This window comes from Bactrocera dorsalis, chromosome 1 (assembly GCF_023373825.1).
Source record: "Bactrocera dorsalis isolate Fly_Bdor chromosome 1, ASM2337382v1, whole genome shotgun sequence".
Classification (NCBI taxonomy): Eukaryota; Metazoa; Arthropoda; class Insecta; order Diptera; family Tephritidae; genus Bactrocera; species Bactrocera dorsalis.
The window spans coordinates 108,323,307-108,346,403 of record NC_064303.1 but is presented as its reverse complement, the minus strand read 5'-3'; the positions used below and the strand labels follow the sequence as shown (position 1 = coordinate 108,346,403).

Here is a 23,097-nt window from a genome sequence, read left to right as displayed (position 1 = left end):
GGTAGCTGAAAACTTTACCACTACCCGAGCAAGTTTTATGTCCTTTTCCACCTACGAATACTTAGTATAAACACTTTTTCATTTAATTTATAGTTTTTTATTTTTGTAGATTCATACGTAAAATTTAATTGTTAAAATTTTTAGTACATACAAAATTATATAAATACTTATTCTTTTTAATGTACATACGAAATTATTCATTTTATACAGAATTCTTTTTACTTTTTGCTATTTAAACAAAATGCTACATAAAAGTATGGAATAAAGTCAATGGTAGCAGCACAGGTATGCTTTTTTTATACATACACTGTCTTCGTGTTGCTCTCCAAATGGCAAATATTTATGTTACATCTATAAACACATGTACGGTCGTACGTACATATGCATATTCGTTTTTCTATACATCATTCTCTTCCTCATCAGTTACTGGCTCCATTACGGCGTCTGGTTCACTGCCATGTCTAACACGTTTCAGTGCTATATAACATTTTTTATTTGCTATTTCGTGATAACCCACCGGTCCCATCTCACAGTCGGCACATATCAAGAATTTACGGTTATCCACAGTATTGGAGAAGCCAATATTCTCGAAGGTGAATATATCATCAATACACCAGAAGTTTTTGAGTACTTCCGTTTCAATAATTTCAGTGTCTTTCCGATGTTTTTGCTGCATTAGCGGCATTTCGAACTAAGGTAAAATAAATGAGTATTTTTCTCGATATAAAGGCGTCACCGTATTTTTTTAAGAACTTACCTCATGCTCTACATACTCTCCGAATTGTGGTTTCAGTATCAATGAATAGCAATAATTACATCGTACACTGTGTTTATTTTTATTATTTAATATTTGTTCTGGAATTTGTGCCTCATCCGTCATGGTAGCTCTCGATTTTCTGTAATTCTGTGATTCGATTTGTGCGCAATGCAATGCAATTATTTAGAAAAGCAATAAATTATCAGCTGTTATTTACAGCCGGGGAGAGAAACAAATATATAACATTCACAATAAACAGCTGCAACACGTGAAGAAGAAGAATGTAAATGTTCAATAGAAATCTCCATGTGGTAACCGGTTTCGGAGTAAATATTATAAAAATCATATTTTCTCAAATGCGCACACAAATTATTAATTGTACACGAAATTATACATTTTAATACATTAAATATATATTTTTTTTCATATTTTTCAATCTTTCTGTAAGTTATGAAAGCGATATACTTTTTGCACTTCAAACAAATTAAACCATCGTGAATGGTTTTATTTATTTACATTAGTGCCGTGAATTTCATTAAAAGTATATTAATACGCTTTAAGCAACAAATTATAATCGAATAAAGCAAGTCAGACTTAGCAATTCATAAAATAAACTAATTAATTACCAAAGAGATACTGGATACTGAAAGATGACTGCAGAAGTAATCGAATCTCAAGATTCTGATATCGACAGCTTAGCTACTCTTGATGCATCCAACAGAAATGATGTAAATATACATTCGCCCGATCAACAAAGTCAAATTGATGAAATATGTGATTTTCTCAGTTTCAATGAACAAATTATATTTAAATCGCAACAAATTGATGATCCGGAACTCTTACGCGATGAAAAAGTGAAAATTGCTCGCGAAATATACAGAAAAAGTGCACAAACCTTTCTGATGCGTTTCGGCAGTTATTTGGACGAACAACATCTTGCTACATTTGCACATATTGTTGTAGCCAGCAAAGAAACCAATGATGAAATTTCAGTGCTTCTTACGGATTATCGCAATAAGTTGCATACTCGCAAGCGGGACGTAAAGAACCGCCGTTACGCGGCTATGCAGCAACTAATTGCGGATGGTGAATATTTCAGTGAGCAAGAAATGATGAAACGCGCTCCAGAACTGTATCAAGAGCTGATTGGACAATATTTAAGTGATGCAGAAAAAAAGCAAAGAGACGAGTATGACGTCAAAAACACAACGTTCTCGGGCATATTGATGCATACTATGGAACAACAGCAAATGCAAGACGTGCTCAAATTAGCGGACAAGCAAAATGTCAAAAGCAGACAGTTGGAGCGTGCAATTGAATTGCACGATATTAGTGGAGATGACACAACACAAAGTACAAATAGTAGTACAGACGAGAAAATCTTAGAAAAAGAATGTAACACCATGGATGATGAAGTACCCGTTAGTTTCCGTCAACAATGGGGTAATTTCGATAATGAACAAGTGGCTTGTTCAACCAGTACAAATAACCATCAAGCACAGAAAAATAAAAGAGAAAAACACAGCCAAAATGAAATAGCAAAAATCAACAGAGAACAAAATAAAGATAATTTTATAACAGCGGGCGAACGGGATCTTCTGCGTCAAGAATTTATTGGTATTATGCATGAACAATTCCTCAGTGGTGGTGATAAGGACTTTGATTACACACAGGTGGATGATAATACGCAATTAGATGATCTCAGCCAAATAAATCAAGACAAAGAAGATGCTTATTTCGAAGAAAGCGACTATTCGGATGAAGAAGGCAGTGATATTAGAATAGAAGCAAAGGAGAATCTGGACGACGAAGAATCTGACGATGACCTTGATGTGTTTATGGATCATTTAAATAAACACCATAGTTTACAGAAATAGGTTTACGATCTGTTATACAAATAAATTACAAATATAAATTATTAAAAAAAAACCTGTGAACTCACTTCAATGGTCGTTTTCTGTTGTAATCCCCACTTTTCATACGCAATTTGCATTAATGATATTAGGCATATAATTTTCGAGTTTATTTTTTTTTGTTTAAGAAATAACTTTTTACTTAAGTATATGTATATCAATGAAATCGCCCAATATTTGTTTGTGTAATTAAAATATGAAAAACCTACTTAAACAAATATAGGTGTACGTATTACGGAATAAATATGCACTATTAGTTTTAGTAAAACTCTACGATTTATCTTGGTCGACCACGGCCACGTGGAAAACCGCGTCCACGTCCCCTTAATGCTTTACTATTAGCCGGAGGGCTTTTTGGACGTAAAGATTCAATGCGACTAGTACAACCGGTAGCAGGTGCTTCAGCAAAATAAGTTTGATACAAATCGGCATTGAAATTGGAATTCGTCAGTTCAGGACCAACTGTTAGCCAACCTGGGCGTATACTGGAATCGCGACCAAATAGGTGCATACGTCGTCGGCCCAAACAGAAATGTTCAATTATATGAAATATTTCGATCGGTTTCTCAAAGCTTCCAAACTCGTCTTCTTCCGAGATAATTAAATCGATGTCAACGTTAGCGTGTATGAAATCACCATCTGTAGATCGGCGTACAGTACCTTTTATACCCATTAAGCAGTGCTCTTTCGTACGTTGAAATACTGCTTTCGGTTCTAATTGTTTCGAATGACCAGGTTTATTAATATTGGTACGTATCCAACAAATGTCTTCACAGCGTCGGAAGCCCCATTTTTTCAAACAATTTCGACCCATATCCAAGCCTTCTGATGAACCGCACCAAAGAAATACAAATGAGCGATGCGCTGCCACTTCACCTACATCTAAATCTATTAAAATAAAAAATATAGTAGCGGTAATCAATTAATTTAACGAGTTTATACTTAGGATTTCCTCCCAGTTCCAAAATACTCTGGGCGCACCACCCACAGTTGCCACTGATGGTGCTGCTCTGGCATATTCTTCCAAAGGTGGCTCTATTAATATGACATCAAATTTAGTGCCTAGCGTTTTTAGGTCCAACGTTTTTAGGTCAGCTTTTAAATACATTGGTGCTGAAGCTGTATCTTGTATCAGCTTATCCTTCAAACGTATTAGCTCCCTTAGTTTTGGATATTCCTCAAATCGATCAGCCAAACCTACGTCTCTAATAAAATTTTGTGGTCGTTGTCCAGTATCGACAAAGTGTTGGCAGTAGTCATTATGAGGATTAGATGATTGTGTGCCCTAATATAATATATAAAAATTCACGTTAATTTACAATTTAATAGAGAAAAAACACAATTTCAAACAACCTTTAGAAATGTGGACGAGTCACGATAAATAATTTCCCCAGGTGTCTTTTTACCACCACTGCCCCCTTCGTCCTCACGACTGCTTCCACTACCACCTACACTTCGTTGTCCACTAAATCCGGAATAACTACTTCCAGATCCATTATTCCATTCATCTGCTGTTCCAAGCACAATTTTTAGTTCATCTACGCTAGACAGGCCAAGCTTCAAATATAAAAGAAAATAATACATCTATTTAGCGACCGGCTCTTAAATGTTTATGATCTACATACTGTTTGAGCCAACAATTGCTTTCGTTTGCGTGAGCGCTCTTGTGATATTTTTAAAATATCACTCATTATGAAACTAGGAAAATTTATTAAATAATTATATTTTAGATTAAATTCAACTTTTAACTAAATTTTATTCCTAAAACACCGGCTACAGAATAGAATTTGGATTACATTCACAATAAAAAGCTTTATAAAATTAGTCATTCACAAAGTTATTTGCTTAAAAAAAATAGGGATTGTGTCGAACATTTTAAAAATAACCTAATAATAAAAAAGATATCTTAAAATCAAGTTTTAGAACACCACATAATTTTAGAATAACACATTGTCATAAATAAAGTAATTTTAATGATAGAAAACAAAAAAATCCCATTGAGAAATGAAGACTCCTCTTTTGTGAATGCAAATTTATGAAATTAAATTATTAATTCACAATATCAATGACGTGTGGTTGACATTTGTGAAAGGGGATTTCATGTTCCATATTTTAGCTGTCAAGTGGAAGTGTAATCTATAAATATTCTAAATTTATTAAATATACTGTGATTTATAGAAAATTCTACAACTTAATACACTTAGGTATATAGAATGAATGTTCTACGAAGAACGGTGTTGCTCGGGCTGCTAGTGCTTGCTGGTTTTCTGGTGTTCACTGCGGCACAGGGTAAACAAAAGGTAAATTTTATTCATGATAGGCTTGTTGTTCCTCGACGGCCACGTCATGTTCTGCAATCATGTTAGATGCCGGCAATATATAATTATATTTTTATTAATTACATAAATATAGACCGGACTATCCCTATCAGAGAAAGTGCGTAATTTACACGATATGAATATGAAGAAAGCGTTGCTGCGCTTCAATGGACAAAAGTTCCGAGAGTACGTAAAGAATGCACCCAGAAATTACTCTGTTGTTGTGATGCTGACAGCTTTGGCTCCATCTCGACAATGTCAAATATGTCGCCACGCTCATGACGAATTTACAATTGTAGCAAATTCTTATCGCTACTCACCGACTTACTCGAATAAATTATTCTTTGCAATGGTCGATTTTGACGAGGGTTCCGATGTATTCCAAACATTGCGTATTAATACAGCACCAGTATTCATGCATTTCCCAGCGAAAGGTAAACCAAAAGGTCCAGATACCATGGATATACATCGTGTTGGTTTTGCTGCCGAAGCAATTGCGAAATTTGTTCATGAGCGAACTGACGTACAGATACGCATATTCCGCCCACCAAACTATTCTGGCACCGTAGCAATGATTACGCTTGTTGCATTAGTAGGCGGTTTTCTCTACATACGTCGCAACAATTTAGAGTTCCTATATAATAAACAGATTTGGGGCGCTGTGGCGTTATTCTTTTGCTTTGCCATGATTTCAGGACAAATGTGGAATCATATACGTGGTCCACCATTAGTGCATAAGAGCAAAAATGGAGGTGTTGCATATATACACGGTTCCTCTCAAGGACAACTAGTGGTGGAAACATACATCATTATGTTCTTGAGTAAGAGATATCACTAGGTTTTGTTTTTACATTTGTTAATAATATTTTCGTTTTGCAGATGCTATGATTGTATTGGGAATGGTTCTGTTAACAGAATCTGGTACTCAAAGCGATCAGAAAAGAGGGCGAATTATGGCAATAGCGGGGCTATTACTGGTAGTAGTATTCTTTTCCTTTTTGTTATCGGTATTCCGATCAAAGGCACAAGGATATCCTTACAGGTAAATACAAGTTTTTCTAACTACTAAACAACTTTACTGATGCACATTTATTTTTTCAGTTTTCTTTTCAAATAAACGAGAAACTTAACCCCTTTCGAGTTTTTTCCGATAAAGTCAATAACATTCTTAGCTGATTTTCTGAGCGTACAATTTATTTAAGTGAGTGTTAAGCGAGTTGAATAAAATTGTATTAAAACCTCAATTTTTATATATGTTTTATTTAATATAAAAAAATTATATAAAGTACTCACTAAAATTTTGGTATATTTAGAAAAATGAGCTTATAAAAGTTTATAAAATAAAAGGAATAAGTGCTTTTCTATTTTTTGGATAATTTTTAAAATTTTCCTTGTACCATTTGTGTGTAAGGAGAGCATTCGCCAACTGTAAATACAAATAGTTTTATTATCGATTTATTTAGCAAAGATTAACAATAGGCACTACCTGGTTAACAAATACCCAAATAACTACGAGTAACCAAGTAGTACTTGTATGCAATAGACCCAAAATTGCCAAATACATCACAACTTCGAAGAACATATGGGGAGATGATATTATGTTGAAGAACCCACCGGTGGGTAGTAAATGATTTTCCGTTTTAACTTCTCCACTCTTAGCATCCTTGCGTAAATTAACAAGTATCATGTTAGACTTATACTGTTGTGTCCAGCTAAAGTGGAAAATGAATATGCAGAGACATTGTATGAGTGTTATGTGCTTTAAAGAGAAAGCTGACGGTAGTGTTCCTGTAAGCATAAATAATTTTATTATCATTCAATGATTTATTTCCAATCAGTTATCATTACCTCTCACAAATCCTTCAGTATTACTTAATAATGCTAATATTGCACCAAAATAATGAAGGTGGCCCACTAAATAATGACTCCAATTGATTTTACTATTTTTGGAGAATATTTGCACAAAATTTGTTTCATAAAAACGTCTTGCACATTGAATTGTCAATAGAACGCTAGCAACTAAAGCGGAAGTGGAATTTACTTGAACATTTCTATTTGCTTGGCCACCAGCAACAAAATCTAAAAATTCAAGCACTAACTCTGGGGCTGTAGCGTTCATGATAAATCCCTTTAGTAACAGAGAAAGCGCCAAAAGAGACCACGTAAAAGAAAATATGTAGAAATGTTTAAACCAACTTTTTGGTATTTCTGTCATACTAATTAACGCATTAGCAGGTCCTTTGTGACAATGCTTGCCATAGCGGAATGATTGTCGCAGACAATCTGGAAGTAGTGTCTCGACAATATTAATGAGGCTACCGAAAATTACAATCACTACGGTAAAGCCAATAAATATAAAGTTTAATATATTGAAATTACACAATTCAATGAATTTATATGTTGTGTTGTAAATATCTGTCAACATTATGATGCTGATATAAAATAATTTTAATTGATGATTTTTATTTTATTCGTATCTGTTACACTTTCACTTTGATCTATTATTGAGGAAGTGATGGGTCTAATGTCACTTTCTTATCACAAGAATCCGGTGTTAAACATTCACAATAAATATTTTTTTTGCCCTTTGTTTTGAATCACCTTGTGAATTTGTAATAGTTACATTCTCTATTTAGCTATTGTTACTTGTGACTTTGTTGGTAGAAACGAGTGCAAGCCAAGCAACAAACATTATTTTTAAATTATTCTATGGTTTACATATAAAATATTCAGACGAATATAATTCAAATTTGTGTATATTATTTAATTAATGTTTGAAATGCTGCTCCTCTGCGCATTATTACTAGCTCAACAAAACGACGAACAAAGCAGCAGTAGTGATGACACAGACACGGAGGAAACTCAAAACACAAGTCGAAGACGACAGGAATCTTCAACAAATCGCATTGATCAAACCCCAGTTGCAAGGAAATCAGAAAAAGTAACTTCAAAAAAACCCGCAGTAGTTAAAAACAAGGGAAATGTCGTGCGGAACACTGTCAAGCGACACAACAATTCAGACAGCTCGTCAGAAGAACAAATACTGAAAAAACCCAAAACTGAACCAACATTTTTAAACACGGATAACAATTTACACAATAACAATTCAATCAATGATGTGAACACACGAGAATCAACAGACGATTGTTGCTCTGTTATCATAGCCCACAAAGACTACCCAAGGATAAAACTTAGTACCAGGGAAATACGAAAAATAAAAGAAAATTTGTTGGCCGAAATAGATAAAACAGAAAACATTGGAGCAAATTTGGGATTTTTATCGTGCGTCCTTGAAGACGGATGGCTGTTGCTTAATTGCCAAAACACAGGTACAAGAGATTGGGTTATGAATATTATAAATAAACTAAATACTACATTGAAAATGGATCTGAAGGCAACTAATAGCATAACGTTGCAACCAAAAACATTTATCTGCTCGTTGAATATACCTTCCGAGGACGTTATGTCACCAGATGCTTTAAAGTATCGTTTGGCCAAGCAAAATGTAGATCTTTTAACAGAGGAATGGTGCTTCCTGAACGTAGTGAAGAGTGAAGAAGGTGGTGAATGTGTTAGCTATCGCATTGATGAGAAATCAAAGATTGTTATAGAAGCGCGGGGATATAAACTTTTTTTAAATTTCTCACAGATATCAGTACAAACATTACCAAATTAAATGTTATTTACTCATAGTAATTTTTGGACTACAGTTAATGAATACATTATTTATTTTCAGAATTCTTTCATTAATATTTATTAGCATATGTATGTAAAAATAATAATAATTTGCTTAAGAATTCACAATAAACATTTGACAGCTTTTCAGCTGCTGTAAACAAATAAATTCATTTCGTTTTATGGGGGTTTTGTATCGTAATAAAACTGCGTGGCCTTTGTATACAATTGTTTGGATTTTCGTGTTATCAGACATTGCATTAGTCATTTTCCTTTGGCGATTGATTGTGGAGATCGGTAACAATTAATGCAAATTAAGGTCCGATTGTAAAAACTAATTCGCTTCGTGCAAAGATTTGTGGCTCGAAACGCGTTAAAAAGTATACCGGCTTGAAAGGAAGTGTACAACTCAATTTACAAAGGGCAGATGTTGCAAAAGGTTGGTTTTTAAATTTGCAAGATGCAATGTTGTAAATTACAATAGAAAATTATGAAATTAACATCAAAGCGTTCTTTGTTTTCTGTAGTGGTATCTACCTTATTCCAAAGTTGGATAGTACAGAGTTTAGTTTGATCAGTTTTATTCCTTGGAATACAACAAAACAATGGGTGACACAGACGTAGTAGTATCGTGGAATTGGACCGAGTTCTGCTCTACTGGAATAAAACCATTTGCTCACAACTCCAACGACTTATTACCCTGCTTTCAGGAGATTGTACTACAAATTCCAATTTATACAATATTTGCGACAATATCTGCCTACAATTTTGGATATTATACGCGTAGTGTGTTACGTGATGAACTGCAATTACGCCTTCTTTATTTGCGTATAGGTGTGGCAATTGTGTTGGCACAACTTCCTGTTTGGAAAATATTCGTTTTTCATCATACAGGGGTTAAATTATATGCGGTCGACGTGTTGGTGGTGGCGACCGAATGTGTGATGTGGGCTGTACATGTGGGTGGGTATAGTTGGTGCATATAAGATCCAAAGCAGATTTGTTGATAAATTAACGGAAAGTTCGTAAAATTCTATTACAGGTTATTTATTATCCACACGCCGGTTTGGCAACCTCAGCCACCGCGGTTCGCTTTGTATGAATGTTACCTGGTTAGCTGTTTTAGTTTTGGATGTTGTTTGGTTACATACCAGCGTTAGTTATGATTGGTGGCCATGGAGCTTGGTAACGGTGATTTTCGATATTTTCTACGCTCTAACATTAATTCCTACGGGCAATGCTGTTTTCAGCACTTCTTTCCGTCATACTTCGAACAGAGTAAATATAATTCGCCGTCATAAAATACTTTAACAATGTTATTAAATTCGTGAAATATTTTCTAGGAAGATGAATCGCTACTTAGCAACCGTTACACTTATTTCCATTTTGATTTAAATGAAACACATCTAGGACATGCACAAGATGACGCCAGTTATACGTCACGCTTCATTTTCAATTGGGTGAATCCGTTAATAACAAAAGGTGTCGCCGGCGGTCTTAAAAAAATTGAAGATCTCTTTGATCTACCCGATTCTTTGAATATTTCAAGAATAAGTGAACGTCTACAAATTTGTATTTCGCAATCGAAAACATTGTTTTGGTCATTGCATAAGGGATTCGGACGGGAATTTTATTTAATAGGTATTTTAAGATTTATTGCCGATATTGCTGGATTCGCTGGACCGTTATTGCTAGGTGGTCTTTTGCAAAATAGAAGCGAAAATGATAATGCAGAGCCAGATTGGAGTCCTTACCTGTACGCCTTGGGACTATGCGCCACAACATGGTTATGTAAGAACAAAATAATTTGTATTCCTATTTATTCAATCTAGATGAGAATATTCTCTTAATGCATTTTAAGCGGCTATATGTGGAACTCATTTTAACTGGCGTATGTCAATGATCGGTATGAAAATGAGAATCGGACTTGTTACTGCTATATATCGCAAATCGTTAGAGGCACGCGGTCTTAAGAGTTCTCGTCCGGATATATTGAATCTAATGTCTACCGATACAGAAAGGATAGTGAATTCGTGCATAAGCTTTCACTCTTTTTGGAGCATACCATTTCAAGTGCGTAAAACAAATGCCGTTGAGAACTCAATTATATGATTTCATGTTTATAAATATTTACAGCTTTTTACTACGCTCTATTTGCTCTATACGCAATTGGGCGCCGCATTTTTAGCTGGTTTAATATTCGGTATTGTACTGATACCAATAAATCGCTTACTGGCTCAACGTATTGGTCAATATTCGCGCGGTCTTATGAGCGCTAAAGACCAACGTTTGGCTGCGACCAGTGAAACAATGAGCGGTGCAAAGCAGATAAAAATGCATGCTTGGGAAGATATATTTATTGAGAAAATTCGCACCTGTCGCAAGATGGAAGTAAATTTCTTAAAAAAACGTAAATACTTGGATGCACTATGTGTTTACTTTTGGGCCACAACGCCAGTGCTGATGTCGTTTTTAACATTCGGCGTGTCTGTGCTGATGGGCAATCCACTGATAGCCGCGTCCACCTACACAAGTGTAGCGCTATTAAATATGTTAATTGGTCCGTTGAATGCATTTCCTTGGGTGCTCAATGGACTTATTGAAGCCTGGGTATCAGTGAAGCGTGTGCAGGAACTTATTGATGTGAGACTAAGGAATAGTGTTCAACAAACTTTCGAATTACTCAATAACCAAATTTTCTGCATTTTTTTAGTTACCCAATTTAGATTTCTCATCTTATTATAATCCAATTATAAAATCTACTGGCTATGAGAACTCGACAAAGTTGGACGATAGACCTGTAGTTCTGGAAATGAAATCGGCAACTTTTGAACATGAAAATGACACAAAGCAAAGCAATAACGGGCATCAACAAGAAAAATTCCACTTAGATAATGTCAATTTAACAGTGAGAAAGGTGATGTCTTGTGTTTTGTTGTTATGAACAAATATAATACTATATATTTTATATCATGCAGGGCGATTTAATATGTCTCGAAGGACCCGTCGGTGGCGGCAAAACTGCTTTGATCGATGCTATAGTTGCTGGTATCAACTGCACATCCGGAAGTGTATGTGTGCACGAACTGACTTCGGGTATTTGGTTATATAATATACTTACCTACATATATATAAATATTGTTTTATATAATATTTTTGTTATATATATATATTTTGAATACAAAACTATCGCACATAGGTTTCGGTTATGTGCCTCAATCACCTTGGCTGCAGCGTGGCACTATACGTGATAATATCATTTGGGGCAGTGTGTTTGATGAGCAATGGTACAAAGCTGTGGTATATGCCTGTGCGCTAAATGATGACTTAGAATTAATAGGCGGTGATTTAACTGGGATTGGCGAAAATGGGCGTACGTTGTCAGGCGGGCAGAGAGCGCGTGTGGCTTTAGCGCGAGCAGTTTATCAAGATAAGAAAAGTAAGTGTCATATAAATTGCTAATAATAATTAGACCAAAAAAAATGATTTTTTATGGAAAATTGAAACACTTATTGTGCCCATTATTCTCTTTTTGCACAGTCTATTTATTGGATGACATACTCGCCTCATTGGATGCGCACGTTTCACGACACATTATTAAACATTGTATATTGGGACTGCTAAAGGAGAAGACTGTTATTGTGGTTACGCGTAACGTATCGCTATTCTATCATGCTCATCAGGTAGGAATTTGAATTATAAGCTCACATACACTCATATGCACATACATTCATACATACAGTGAATTTTTTTTTAAATCTTTTTCTGCATGCATACATACATATGTATGTATATTCATTTGACCAGTAATGCTTTATATACATATATCTCTCCACTAATATAGATAATCCATGTGGAGGATGGCAAAGTAACACCTAGCCAATACATGTTTTCAAGTATTGATATCAATTTAGAATTGGAAGCGGGCGACAGCGACGATATATACGATTGCACGCGCAGATCTTCACTTGCCGTCGATGATCAAAATACGTCTGATAAAAAGAGCGTTGATAGCATTATGCTGGAGGTAATAATTTCTCTAATCACATTACTTTGATACTTCAAAAAAATATATACTTATATAATAATAACTTTCCCTGCAGGAATCACGAAAATATGGCAAAATCTCTTTGAGTGTCCTTTCTTGTTACTGGCGCGCCATTGGCACACCGCTGGCAGTGACCACATTAACTTTCGTAATACTTATGCAATTGACGCGAAATTTATCTGATGCATGGTTGGCACATTGGGTAACCGATACTACATTGGATCCACAAAATAATGACACAACTCTGGAGCATATTGTCCACGTGCCACAGCAGTTTAGCAATCACACTGTGCCACCACACAACACGGGTTATTATCTTGGAATTTTCGCCTCACTAGCAGTGCTGAATTCGCTAGCAACAATCGCACGCGCATTCCTCTTCGCTTTTGCCGGCATCAAAGCCGCCATATATGTACATGAACTATTGCTGCATAAAGTTTTATATGTAAGTAAACATTGATGTGATAGTAGCAGGAATTGATAATAATTAATATACAACTTGGATATTTAAATACATTTATTTACAGACAAAATTCAATTTCTTTGACATTACCTCCGTTGGCCGCATTTTGAATCGATTTTCTTCGGATACTTACACAGTCGACGATTCCTTACCATTCATACTAAATATACTCTTGGCACAGCTATTGGGTCTGGCAGGTAATATGGACTTTTTTAATATTACATCTATGTCTGGTAATACGTAATACAATAAATTTTAGGTGCACTTTGCATCAGTCTATATGCCATGCCTTGGTTGGGTCTGATTATCATACCCATGGTACCGATTTATCTCAATTTACAATATCGCTATCGCCACGCCTCGCGTGACATTAAACGACTTTCAAGCAATGCACTCTCACCACTCTATACACATTTCACTGAAACATTGCAAGGTCTTGTGACCATACGTACAATGCGTGCGAGTGCGCGCTTCCAACGTGACTTCCACGCCAAGCTGGAGGAGAGCATAAAGGCGCAGTTAACATCGGCAGCAGCGCAACAATGGCTAAGTCTACGCCTGCAATTGTTGGGCGTATTGCTTGTAGCTGGCGCTGGCTTTCTAACTGCTATTACATCGGCACATGTCACCAATCCAGGACTAGTTGGTTTGGCCATTTCGTATGCACTTTCAATTACTGGTCTATTAAGTGGATTACTTAATGCTGTGGCGGAAACGGAGCAGGAATTTGTCGCAGTCGAACGTGTAAATGAGTATATGCAGTTGGAGGGTGAAGATAATGCTGAAGGCACTTGTGATCCACCGTTCGGTTGGCCAAGTCAGGGTGCATTGAAATTCACAAACGTGGAACTGCGTTATCGCGACAATTTAGCACCCGCCCTACACGACATCAATTTGCGTACAGAGGCGTTTGAGCGCGTTGGCGTTGTTGGTCGCACTGGCGCAGGTAAGTCAACGCTGGTGGCGGCTTTGATGCGTGTGGCGCCACTAAGCCGCGGCGAAATCTCGTTGGATTGTGTAAATTTAAAAACATTAGCCGTGAAAGTACTGCGCGACCGTTTGGGTATTATACCGCAAGATCCTTTCCTGTTCGAAGGTAATACATTTTGTTTATTAAAATTAATTATTGAACTATGTATATTTAAAATGTATCACAATTCAGGCACAGTACGCGAAAACCTTGATCCACGCCACACTTATTACGATTCGGAAATATGGCATGCACTAGCTACCTGTCATGCGGCCACACAATTAGTACAATCACTTGGTGGCTTGGATGGACGCATCGAGAAGGGCGGCATTAATCTATCAGCCGGTCAGCGACAACTTATGTGCCTATCACGCGGTTTGCTCAAAAATGCAAAAGTGGTTTGCATTGATGAGGGCACCTCCAATTTAGACGACGAATCAGCTATCGCTATGCAACAAGCGCTGCGGAATTCCTTTAAAAGTTCAACAGTACTCTTCATAGCGCATAGATTAGGCGGTCTACAGCTGATGGATCGAATTTTAGTTATCGAGCATGGTGAGATCGTAGAAGAGGGCACACCACGTGATTTGGCTCAAAACACAACATCACTCTTCCATAGTATGCTGCAAGCGCAACGCATCAATGTTGAGGAGTTTTGTGCGAATTAGCACGTCAATACTAATAGTCATTCGTAGTAAGGTAAGGTCTACATTATGATTATTAATTATAATATATGATTTTTAATTCACCAATATATATATTATTATATATAGATACTTTAACCGCTATAAAAAATATTTTTTTATGAATTTAACTAAATTGCATATACGGCAGTTATGTTTTATGGAAACGTTCATATTTATGTAGAGAAATTTACATGTATATACAGATTCCGCAGAAGTAATATATAAAATATATATATACCTAATACTGTAATAATTATAATACTACTATATTACCATTATTTATTATAATAATATAAATAATAAATTGAACGGAATTCGTTTCGTCAAATAGTATTAAAAAATACATACATATATAAATCAAACGTTGTTATTTTGGGTCGATTTTGCTTTGTCTGTCTGTCTGTCTGTATATACGAGAGTCATTCCCTCAGGTAATGAAGGTATTCTTGCTACGGCGCAATCAAAGTCAAGTTTCTTCTTGTTTTATTTTTCTTTCACTCTTGAATAGAATTCTGGCTGGTATTGTTCACAAATATTGTATACACCATAAAGTTATAATAAATTGTATTTTATTATGTATTTAAAATACTTCACAAATTAGTTTTATCACAAATGTTACAACAAATCTCATTAAGAAATGTGGTAATACAAATAGTTTTACTGGCAATATATAAAATGTAGGATTGATTTTATGGCATTTAACACGTTGTCAGAAACATAAGAATCATTTAATTATACATTTAAATTCTAAGTTATCTAGGTACCTAAATCTAAATAATATTATTAGTTCAAAATTCTGCACAATTCATTTTCACATCGTTTTTATAATTTAAAATTTTGTTTTTTAAATCTATAAAATACTTCAAGAAATTTCTCATACACTCTATTCGCAATAAATCCGGGTTTATGCCTTCATAAAATAGTCCAGACATACATATTTCAAGGTAACAGTGAAAGTATCATACATATTTTAACATAACAATTAAGATTTTGAACAATGAACTGATATATCAAATTTAGTATACTTTCTTTTTTAAATTTTAAAATCAACTTAAGATTAAAAATAAACAGCATTCTTGGAAACATCTGTTACGGAAACTTTTGCTTTGCTTTTGCAAACTTTTCAATTCAATTTTTGTAATTTAAATACTTAAAATATACGTACATGTATGTTGGCATACATATAATAAAATTGGCATTACTATACTTTATAATTTGACACACAAAAGTAATCTTAATTTAAAGTTTAAATTATGTTAAAAGGGCAATATAAATACACATGCGCATGCACATACATGGTAAACACATGCAAAATCGTACAAATTCAAATGCGACAAAACAAAAATAGCGAAAAATGCAATTAAATTGTAGCTTCATACGTGTGTTTTGTTGACCAGCCACTGAAGCAAGAACCGCTATTCTAAAACTACTTAAGAATTTTGTAAAACTAATCAAGTTGGAAAATATATCAGAATATACTTGTGTTTAGTAGATTCTTATAGGCATATTTGTGTTATATGCAAATCCTATAAATGTTTGTTACAACTACATATACATAACATACAAATGCACTAATACTATATTTGAAATATTTAGATCTGAAATCCTTCCATTTTGCATACCATAATCCACAATTAAATGCAGCCAAAATGTGATATACGTGCATGGAACTAATATTCCTCTACTTATTGCGACAGTTGTAGAGCATCTCTTTAGGCTCACCGGTAATATGTTCGAATTGATAATTCTCAAAAGGTGGTTCACTAAGTAATTTATTGAATTCGCTTTCAAACGCATTAATTGATTTCTGCAATTTGTTGTCTACATTAAACTGTAATGAAAAAGGTTAAATATAAACATAATTGTTAAAAACATCAAGAAAATTTTAAAAATTTCAATGAATATTTGAAATCACCTTTAAATATTCCTTGCCAGTGTGCACTATTTTTTTAACATCGTGTACTACTTCGAAAATGTGCTGGTAACCACCCACTTGACACTTGAGTATAATGGAGCGCACATCCATAAAATCATGCTTATGCTTTGCCATGAATTCAGGGAACTGTTTATAATTTGCATACGAAACCAAAATTTAAATTAGATTTTTTAAAAATTACTATTGTAGAACTTACATAATTTTTGGTAAATTGTAATTTGAAAAACAATTCTGCATGTTTCATTGCCATCAGACGCTCAATCATCACATTAAGTTTATCGATGAGATCCTTACCCAACGGACGTGGTGGTGCATTTGGATCGTAATCGTTAGAAAACTCCGTTAAATTTTGCTCCAACACACGTATATCATAACTTAACCAATTTGGAGGTATTTTTTCTTTAATTTTCAAATACTCCGCAGCTGCTGCCGTATCCATATCGGCGGCTGGAGGCCAAAATTCGGAAATTTGTTCATCGAAATACTGTTCGAGCGGATTATTGTTCGCGAGTAAGTGTTGCGCTGCCGTGTTTGTAGCGGATGTGCTAGTCACACTTGTAGTCACGTTATTTATTTGGTCGACAAGCAAGGCATCCTTTTTGATCGGATTGTATGTGCCTGTTTTAAAGTAAGTTCCATTAACAGTGGCCTGCCGTTGACTACCCTCAGAGTCTTCAACCATTGTGTAAAGATAATTTTTATTTAGCGCATTCTGTGTTGATTTTTCGGTAGATGTATTTAGAAAATCGAACGAGTCATCAATCAGTGAATTAACTGGCTGTAATAATTTAATAGGCGTAGTGCTGGATGCTGCACGTGTGCCATTATTTTCAGAATTCTGATATACATTCTTCTGTGATTGCACCAAATTGTCTAGATTTACAAATGATTTTATAAGATTCTCTACAAAATCCATTGTGGTATCCTGCCAGGCTGCAAAACTCGCTGCAAAATCGGGGCTTAAGGCAGACTTCACTTTGTTGAGTCCTTCCGGTGTATTATAAACATAACCCTTGATAATAATCCAAGCATTGATGACACGTGTGAAAACAAAAATAAAGTCCTTTACGGCCCAAGCTATACCCTGTGAATTTATATTGGGTAAAACGCCATCCGGACGTATAAGATCCTGTTTCATGCGCGCACAGAGACTATCGATCTTTTTGAAACATGGCCGATTGCGATGCGTATATGCAAGTTTTTCGGCAATTTCACTGCCACGCAGTGCTAAACGTGTTAGCTCATTAAATTTTGCTTGCGAAAGTGTTACTGTGCAGCTGCCACCACTACCAGGTGAATTAGTGGCATTGGTGGCATCGCCTCCAGCACCACTGCCAAGTGCGTTACTATTGCATATAACGGTGCTGTTGTTGAGGTCGCTATTGAAAAGAAAAAATTATAATTTAAACTTTAAATATAAATTGATTAAAACTTACTCTGAACTTAATAATATCGGTGAACTACGCAATGAAGAGCTCTCTGCAAAAATTAAATAAAATATAAAATCTTTAAAATTTACATATTTTTTATACTAACCTTTGTTTTCTTTCTCTGGTACACCACCACAAAAATTCAGCAAATTCACCTTAGCTAAAGATGCATTGATCTCATTCATGGAATTGAAATTTAGTGGCGAATTCTGACTAACACATTGCAAACCAATTTGTATATTAATTTTGTTTGAGTCATTCGTTTGAGAGCGCAGTGTAGGAACACCGCTGGAAGACGTAGCACTACTAGTGGATGCAGAGGACGCGCCAGAACCGGGAAGCGTATTGGATGTCGATATTGGTGATATATTGTTACATTGCTGTGGTGCATTTTGCATATTTTGTTGCATTCCTGCCGCAGCCGCAGCTGCTGCAGCAGGGTATATCGGCACAGCTGCGTATGGTAAAGTGCCAGCTAGTGCATATGGTAATGCCATATTTGGAGCAGGTAACATAGGTGATAGGAACGTAGCTGTTCCGTATGGCCATAATGCATGCATCTCTTTAACAGTGAAAAATAGATTTAAATCAACATTTTAACCTCAATTTCGTTCTTACCTTGATTCATCATATTAGCTAAACGTAATCTCTCCATTTGGTGCTGATGTTGTAGCGTTAATGTTACTGGTGTTGATACAGATGCTGTAGTTACAGACGCTCCTGCACACACTGTTGTTCCGCCGACACGCGTATGATGTGGGTGCTGCGACAGCGAATCGAAGATATGTTCTGTAGGTTGTAGTGTTACTGGTAAAATACCTGTGCAATTTGCTCCTGCCAATACGATATTTGTTCCAGACAAATCATCCGCAAGTCCATTAGATTCGAGCGAATTGATGCCCAAAATCTTACGTGCTACGTAACGTTAATACCCACAATTATTTAAATTCTAATAATTTGCACCTTTTTGAAAGTGTTAAAATTTTTAAATTTATATGTTTTTTTCTAATCGGTGCTTTAATATTTTTTCTGATATTTATTTCAAATTTCTCCTATATTTCTGTGAAAATTAACTAACGTGAAAAATCTTGCCAACTACGTCTTAAGAATTTTGTTCAATAATTCACAAATGCAAAGTGCTAACGGCTTTGACGATCAAAGGCAAGTGTCTACCAAATTGATCTATTTACATATATATGTACTTTTGATGTGAAATATTTCCGGCGGATACAAATTTAATAATGAGCTAAAACAAACTCTTAAATGCAACTAAAAAATATTTTTACCAAAACCTCAACTTCGTATTTTAAATCTATTTCATTTAACCTTCAAAACTGTCTTGCCTCCTTATTTTAATTATTTACTCACGCTGTCTTTTCACTACTCGCATTTGCTGCTGTTCGTTCATATTTTCAAAATGGTTGCAGCACGATGGTAACCGCTTAACGAATATTGCTTCCTTTTTCGTTGATATTAGCGAGAGGAAAAGGAAGCCTTTCAGCTGATTTGTGAGTTCGTTACTTTCGCAAAATTTTATTGTAATAAATTTGCCAATTTACTTATTTAATTTCATTCAGAAGCGCTTCTTATAGAACTAATTTTCATATAAAGAACACTTTGATAATATTTATAAAATATATTTTTTAAACTATTTAAACAAAATTCAAAAAACTAAATCGAAGTGACAGAAATACAACGAATCGAAAGAGAATTTTGGCGTCAACTGATATTTGGACCAATGTTGCTATGTTAAAAATTTTACCCATTCATTTGAAAAGTGTTGGAAATTCGACTGCGTTAACGAAATGTACAGACTTTATGCAGTACTTTCTTTAAAAATTTTCTGTATGCTATACAAAAATAATAAATATTTATTAAAATATCAAATTTTACTTTGTAAATATACATAAGTTTATTCACATCAAAAATTACAAAAAAGCAGAACTATTCACAATAGATATAAAAGTTTTAGAAGAGCAGTATTTGTTGTACTTATTGACAAAGTTTCAACAGACTATATTAAAAAAGTAATTTATTAGTTTAAATGAAACTTAATAATAAATTTATCAGTTATTAAGAATTTAATAGAGAAAAAATCATCAATTTCCTTCTTTACTTCTTCTGAACTGGCTATGATTGCACGCCCGCTCACAATAGACATGTGACTTGTGACTTAAACGAACGGAAATGAATAACTTTCCTCCCAGTTGTTCAAATGTCAAATGAAGTGCAGTGCAATATTTCAGTTAAATTGTGGTTTAATTATAAATTTATGATTATTCTAAAATAACATTTATTGTGCTAATTTTTGTGTTTAACATTCGTTGTACAACTACGTCTACAGTGAAATATCTTTTTAGTAATTTCCTCAAACTACTGGTAAGAGTATCATATGTTTCATTGGTCTTCATATTAGAAGAGATATTAAGTAGAATATTGTAAGTACATAGATTGATACGGTTCTAATGATTACGAATAATTTAATTTGCCTCCATTACGTGGAAGGTCTCAAACATTTCTTGCACCAATTAGCAATATAATATCCTTGGGGTTGATTGTCATATATCGACGCCATTACGATTTAAAGTGCCACCCTTATATGGTGGAGGCTTTGGGCGTAGGTATGTGTTGGATGCACTGTCTGTTTGATAATAGCTATTATTGGGGCTAGACGAAGTAAAAACGAATAATTAGTAAATGTTGTATTAAGGTTTCATATTATTTATGTGCGTATGTGTATATTTTTACAACTAACCTATGTGAGCGCATGCTAATATTATCCAACAAGCAATTGGGATCCTTCAAGCTCTTTAAGGTCGTGACTGGCTGATCTGTATTGCTATTTGAACATTGCACCATTTGCACAGTTGAGGTTGCTGGCTGATATGCTGATGACATATTACTAAATGGTACATAATTTGTCATCAATAAATTTTATTTATTAGGGATATGGAAATAATTTTGCTGTATGCAATTGACATATAGTTCCATTCTGACTCAATTTTCATTCAGTCATTCAATGGTGGTTCTATATACTGGATGTATGAAGCGAACGTATACATATGTATATATTTTACACACATACGTTATATGTGTACTTAAGGATGTTTATTTACATTTGTATCCATGAAAGTACATCAACTTTCAAGTAAAAAATAAAATTTAAATAATTATTTACAAAATAAAATTCACCTTCTCTCTTCGTCGGAGTCATAAACGTTTTCCTTTGCGCATGACTCTTCACAAATATGAAAAATATTCTCAAAGAAAAACTCAGAGTTTCGATCATTTCTATAAAAAATGTAAGCAAAATAAAAAATAATAAATATATACATAGTTACATATTTACATATGTACAAACACTAAAACACAAAAATTTACTAGTATAACAAATAGCCACTTAAATTTGTTTGATAATTTAACGAATTATATTACTTAAACATATATAATACTCACAATTTTTCATGTTGGAAGCAAAGTGCCGCTGACAAGATACCCAAAAGTACGGCGAAAATCATACCAGGAATGGCAAAAGCAAAAGCAAACTCATCTATGTAATTGCGATCTGGCACATCCTCCCGTGCAATGCCCAACCAACGGTCATTACGCTTGAAATTCTCATGATGAATTTTGTGCCCGTAATTGTGAAAGAGTATTTCCGGCGATATATCAGCGCCTACTGTCTTAAAGGCACACCAATCCAATTTGAATCCGGCATTTTCGAAGACCTTTTGCACAGATGTGCGTTTATAGGTGCAAGTGGTCAGCTTATAAAGTGGCCTTACCTCCTCTTGCAATTCTTTGATGCGTGGAGAAAATTGGGCAGAGCTGCCAAGATGAACAACAACACTGGAAAACGGAATTTAAATTCATTTGAAATCATAATAATATTATTATCTCAATATATTAATCACCCCTCTCGTTGCTGTGGTCGCAGTGGTAAACGGCCGCCCATATTCACTGCCGATTCCATGAAAACTATACACAAATCATTTTCACTTTCTGGCCACAAATCTGTACGGAATATATTTCGTAAATTCTCTACACGACCCGGATCCATCAGATGCACCCAATTCAAATTGTCTATTTTCATTTGTATTATATTTAGCGAAGGCAATTTTTGTGCAACAAATATAGACAACTTAACGGCGCGCGTCTCATAATTTTGCTTATTCAATGCTACGATATCCAAGTGCACGGTTTTATCGGCCAAACGCTCAGTTGGTGTGCCATAAAGAAAACCAGCATGATATTCATGACTATATTTGTAGCGCAGCCATGATGGTAAATCTGCGTAGCCCTCCAATGAGACTCGATATCGAAATTGTTCGCTGATAACTTGATGCGTCCAATTGAAGAGCAAAGGTTCAATTTTATAGGAGAATAATTCGCCCACAGCTGCCTGTTCCATGCCAGCGGTTGTGTGACAACAAGCCAACAGTAGCATTAGCCCCACTATGGGCGTAGATAAAAATAAATATTCTCTAAGCATGTTGAAACTCGATGGCTGTAATAGTGAAAAATTGATTTTTCAAAGTTCTTGTTCAAAACATTTCAAATTATCGCTGTCGCAATATTCTATTTTTACTAGATTTCGTTAAAACTCAGTTAAAATGTATAAAAGAACAGCTTTACTTAACAATAGCTGCTTATCAATATTTTTTGCAACAAATTTTCCACTCAGCAGCCAAATAATGAAGATTAGGTCGAAAAGTTCACAATGAAAATGTTGAAAATTCCATTAGTTGTGTATATGCCAAGAACGCTGAATGCTTGTGTATACACTGGATCCGCAAATCAGTGGGTGTCTGGGGGTGGTACACACACAACTTATTATGAGCATACGCATACAAGTATAAACACTGCTGAGAGAGCATGTTTACTCTCTGTTTATTATTGTT

General features: G+C 34.9%; 8 protein-coding genes across 12 annotated transcripts; 3 read left to right on the top strand and 5 right to left on the bottom strand.

The window, feature by feature from the left end:
• Positions 1-93: 93 nt before the first annotated feature.
• On the bottom strand, positions 94-984 carry LOC105223092 (guanine nucleotide exchange factor MSS4 homolog). The gene is made up of 2 exons (XM_011200715.4): positions 758-984; positions 94-691 (listed from the first exon to the last, which is right to left on the bottom strand). Exons 1-2 carry the CDS (start codon positions 878-880, stop codon positions 398-400), a joined length of 417 nt encoding a protein of 138 aa, XP_011199017.1. The 5' UTR covers positions 881-984; the 3' UTR covers positions 94-397.
• Positions 985-1,247: 263 nt separating this feature from the next.
• LOC105223091 (coiled-coil domain-containing protein 97) lies at positions 1,248-2,704 on the top strand. Of its 2 annotated transcripts, XM_011200714.4 has the most exons (2): positions 1,329-1,485; positions 1,545-2,704. In XM_011200714.4, exons 1-2 carry the CDS (start codon positions 1,466-1,468, stop codon positions 2,632-2,634), a joined length of 1,110 nt encoding a protein of 369 aa, XP_011199016.2. In that variant the 5' UTR covers positions 1,329-1,465; the 3' UTR covers positions 2,635-2,704. The 2 variants fall into 2 exon arrangements, with proteins under 2 accessions (XP_011199015.2, XP_011199016.2); XM_011200713.4 differs by having other exon boundaries at positions 1,248-2,704.
• A 79-nt stretch (positions 2,705-2,783) lies between these two features.
• Positions 2,784-4,470, bottom strand: LOC105223090 (N6-adenosine-methyltransferase non-catalytic subunit). Its single transcript, XM_011200711.4, has 4 exons — positions 4,296-4,470; positions 4,024-4,227; positions 3,613-3,955; positions 2,784-3,558 (listed from the first exon to the last, which is right to left on the bottom strand). Exons 1-4 carry the CDS (start codon positions 4,359-4,361, stop codon positions 2,948-2,950), a joined length of 1,224 nt encoding a protein of 407 aa, XP_011199013.2. The 5' UTR covers positions 4,362-4,470; the 3' UTR covers positions 2,784-2,947.
• A 275-nt stretch (positions 4,471-4,745) lies between these two features.
• Positions 4,746-6,232, top strand: LOC105223088 (tumor suppressor candidate 3). Its single transcript, XM_011200709.4, has 4 exons — positions 4,746-4,970; positions 5,083-5,809; positions 5,868-6,030; positions 6,090-6,232. The coding sequence occupies exons 1-4, from the start codon at positions 4,884-4,886 to the stop codon at positions 6,103-6,105; spliced, it is 993 nt and encodes a 330-aa protein (XP_011199011.1). The 5' UTR covers positions 4,746-4,883; the 3' UTR covers positions 6,106-6,232.
• LOC105223089 (polyprenol reductase) lies at positions 6,229-7,541 on the bottom strand. Its single transcript, XM_011200710.4, has 3 exons — positions 6,837-7,541; positions 6,475-6,776; positions 6,229-6,414 (listed from the first exon to the last, which is right to left on the bottom strand). Exons 1-3 carry the CDS (start codon positions 7,411-7,413, stop codon positions 6,322-6,324), a joined length of 972 nt encoding a protein of 323 aa, XP_011199012.1. The 5' UTR covers positions 7,414-7,541; the 3' UTR covers positions 6,229-6,321.
• A 1,333-nt stretch (positions 7,542-8,874) lies between these two features.
• On the top strand, positions 8,875-16,555 carry LOC105223086 (ATP-binding cassette sub-family C member 10). 3 transcript variants are annotated; one of them, XM_019989208.3, is made up of 16 exons: positions 8,875-9,102; positions 9,191-9,626; positions 9,706-9,941; positions 10,007-10,454; positions 10,525-10,736; positions 10,800-11,306; positions 11,377-11,580; positions 11,642-11,759; positions 11,863-12,102; positions 12,204-12,346; positions 12,508-12,690; positions 12,767-13,156; positions 13,239-13,371; positions 13,434-14,270; positions 14,337-14,843; positions 16,427-16,555. In XM_019989208.3, exons 2-15 carry the CDS (start codon positions 9,269-9,271, stop codon positions 14,810-14,812), a joined length of 4,485 nt encoding a protein of 1,494 aa, XP_019844767.2. In that variant the 5' UTR covers positions 8,875-9,102; positions 9,191-9,268; the 3' UTR covers positions 14,813-14,843; positions 16,427-16,555. The 3 variants fall into 3 exon arrangements, with proteins under 3 accessions (XP_019844767.2, XP_049302967.1, XP_049302970.1); XM_049447010.1 differs by lacking the exon at positions 16,427-16,555 and having other exon boundaries at positions 9,172-9,626; positions 14,337-15,821; XM_049447013.1 differs by lacking the exons at positions 8,875-9,102; positions 16,427-16,555 and having other exon boundaries at positions 9,487-9,626; positions 9,686-9,941; positions 14,337-15,821.
• On the bottom strand, positions 16,512-19,896 carry LOC105223085 (protein mitoshell). The gene is made up of 7 exons (XM_011200705.4): positions 19,565-19,896; positions 18,815-19,111; positions 18,303-18,758; positions 18,203-18,245; positions 16,963-18,145; positions 16,746-16,892; positions 16,512-16,661 (listed from the first exon to the last, which is right to left on the bottom strand). The coding sequence occupies exons 1-7, from the start codon at positions 19,602-19,604 to the stop codon at positions 16,512-16,514; spliced, it is 2,316 nt and encodes a 771-aa protein (XP_011199007.1). The 5' UTR covers positions 19,605-19,896.
• Positions 19,897-20,447: 551 nt separating this feature from the next.
• On the bottom strand, positions 20,448-22,950 carry LOC105223084 (epsilon-sarcoglycan). 2 transcript variants are annotated; one of them, XM_011200702.4, is made up of 5 exons: positions 22,111-22,950; positions 21,653-22,045; positions 21,389-21,487; positions 20,952-21,098; positions 20,448-20,863 (listed from the first exon to the last, which is right to left on the bottom strand). In XM_011200702.4, exons 1-5 carry the CDS (start codon positions 22,686-22,688, stop codon positions 20,755-20,757), a joined length of 1,326 nt encoding a protein of 441 aa, XP_011199004.2. In that variant the 5' UTR covers positions 22,689-22,950; the 3' UTR covers positions 20,448-20,754. The 2 variants fall into 2 exon arrangements, with proteins under 2 accessions (XP_011199004.2, XP_011199006.2); XM_011200704.4 differs by lacking the exon at positions 21,389-21,487 and having other exon boundaries at positions 22,111-22,947.
• Between the last annotated feature and the right edge of the window lie 147 nt (positions 22,951-23,097).

Coding starts and splice junctions, on each gene's coding strand:
- LOC105223091 (XM_011200713.4), top strand. CDS start 1,408: ATGACTGCAGAAGTAATCGAATCTCAAGATTCTGATATCGACAGCTTA.
- LOC105223092 (XM_011200715.4), bottom strand. CDS start 880: ATGACGGATGAGGCACAAATTCCAGAACAAATATTAAATAATAAAAAT. Junction 692..757: donor GAGAGTATGTAGAGCATGAG/GTAAGTTCTTAA, acceptor ATTTTACCTTAG/TTCGAAATGCCGCTAATGCA.
- LOC105223086 (XM_019989208.3), top strand. CDS start 9,269: ATGGGTGACACAGACGTAGTAGTATCGTGGAATTGGACCGAGTTCTGC. Junction 10,737..10,799: donor TTTGGAGCATACCATTTCAA/GTGCGTAAAACA, acceptor AAATATTTACAG/CTTTTTACTACGCTCTATTT. Junction 13,372..13,433: donor ACAGCTATTGGGTCTGGCAG/GTAATATGGACT, acceptor AATAAATTTTAG/GTGCACTTTGCATCAGTCTA.
- LOC105223084 (XM_011200702.4), bottom strand. CDS start 22,688: ATGCTTAGAGAATATTTATTTTTATCTACGCCCATAGTGGGGCTAATG. Junction 22,046..22,110: donor CGACCACAGCAACGAGAGGG/GTGATTAATATA, acceptor TCCGTTTTCCAG/TGTTGTTGTTCATCTTGGCA. Junction 21,099..21,388: donor GACTCCGACGAAGAGAGAAG/GTGAATTTTATT, acceptor TGTACCATTTAG/TAATATGTCATCAGCATATC.
- LOC105223088 (XM_011200709.4), top strand. CDS start 4,884: ATGAATGTTCTACGAAGAACGGTGTTGCTCGGGCTGCTAGTGCTTGCT. Junction 4,971..5,082: donor CGGCACAGGGTAAACAAAAG/GTAAATTTTATT, acceptor ACATAAATATAG/ACCGGACTATCCCTATCAGA. Junction 5,810..5,867: donor ATACATCATTATGTTCTTGA/GTAAGAGATATC, acceptor TTCGTTTTGCAG/ATGCTATGATTGTATTGGGA.
- LOC105223085 (XM_011200705.4), bottom strand. CDS start 19,604: ATGAACGAACAGCAGCAAATGCGAGTAGTGAAAAGACAGC. Junction 18,146..18,202: donor CCGATATTATTAAGTTCAGA/GTAAGTTTTAAT, acceptor TCTTTTCAATAG/CGACCTCAACAACAGCACCG. Junction 16,662..16,745: donor CTGGCAAGGAATATTTAAAG/GTGATTTCAAAT, acceptor TTTTCATTACAG/TTTAATGTAGACAACAAATT.
- LOC105223089 (XM_011200710.4), bottom strand. CDS start 7,413: ATGTTGACAGATATTTACAACACAACATATAAATTCATTGAATTGTGT. Junction 6,777..6,836: donor TACTGAAGGATTTGTGAGAG/GTAATGATAACT, acceptor TTATGCTTACAG/GAACACTACCGTCAGCTTTC. Junction 6,415..6,474: donor TTTGGGTATTTGTTAACCAG/GTAGTGCCTATT, acceptor TTGTATTTACAG/TTGGCGAATGCTCTCCTTAC.
- LOC105223090 (XM_011200711.4), bottom strand. CDS start 4,361: ATGAGTGATATTTTAAAAATATCACAAGAGCGCTCACGCAAACGAAAG. Junction 4,228..4,295: donor AGCAATTGTTGGCTCAAACA/GTATGTAGATCA, acceptor TTATATTTGAAG/CTTGGCCTGTCTAGCGTAGA. Junction 3,559..3,612: donor GAACTGGGAGGAAATCCTAA/GTATAAACTCGT, acceptor TTATTTTAATAG/ATTTAGATGTAGGTGAAGTG.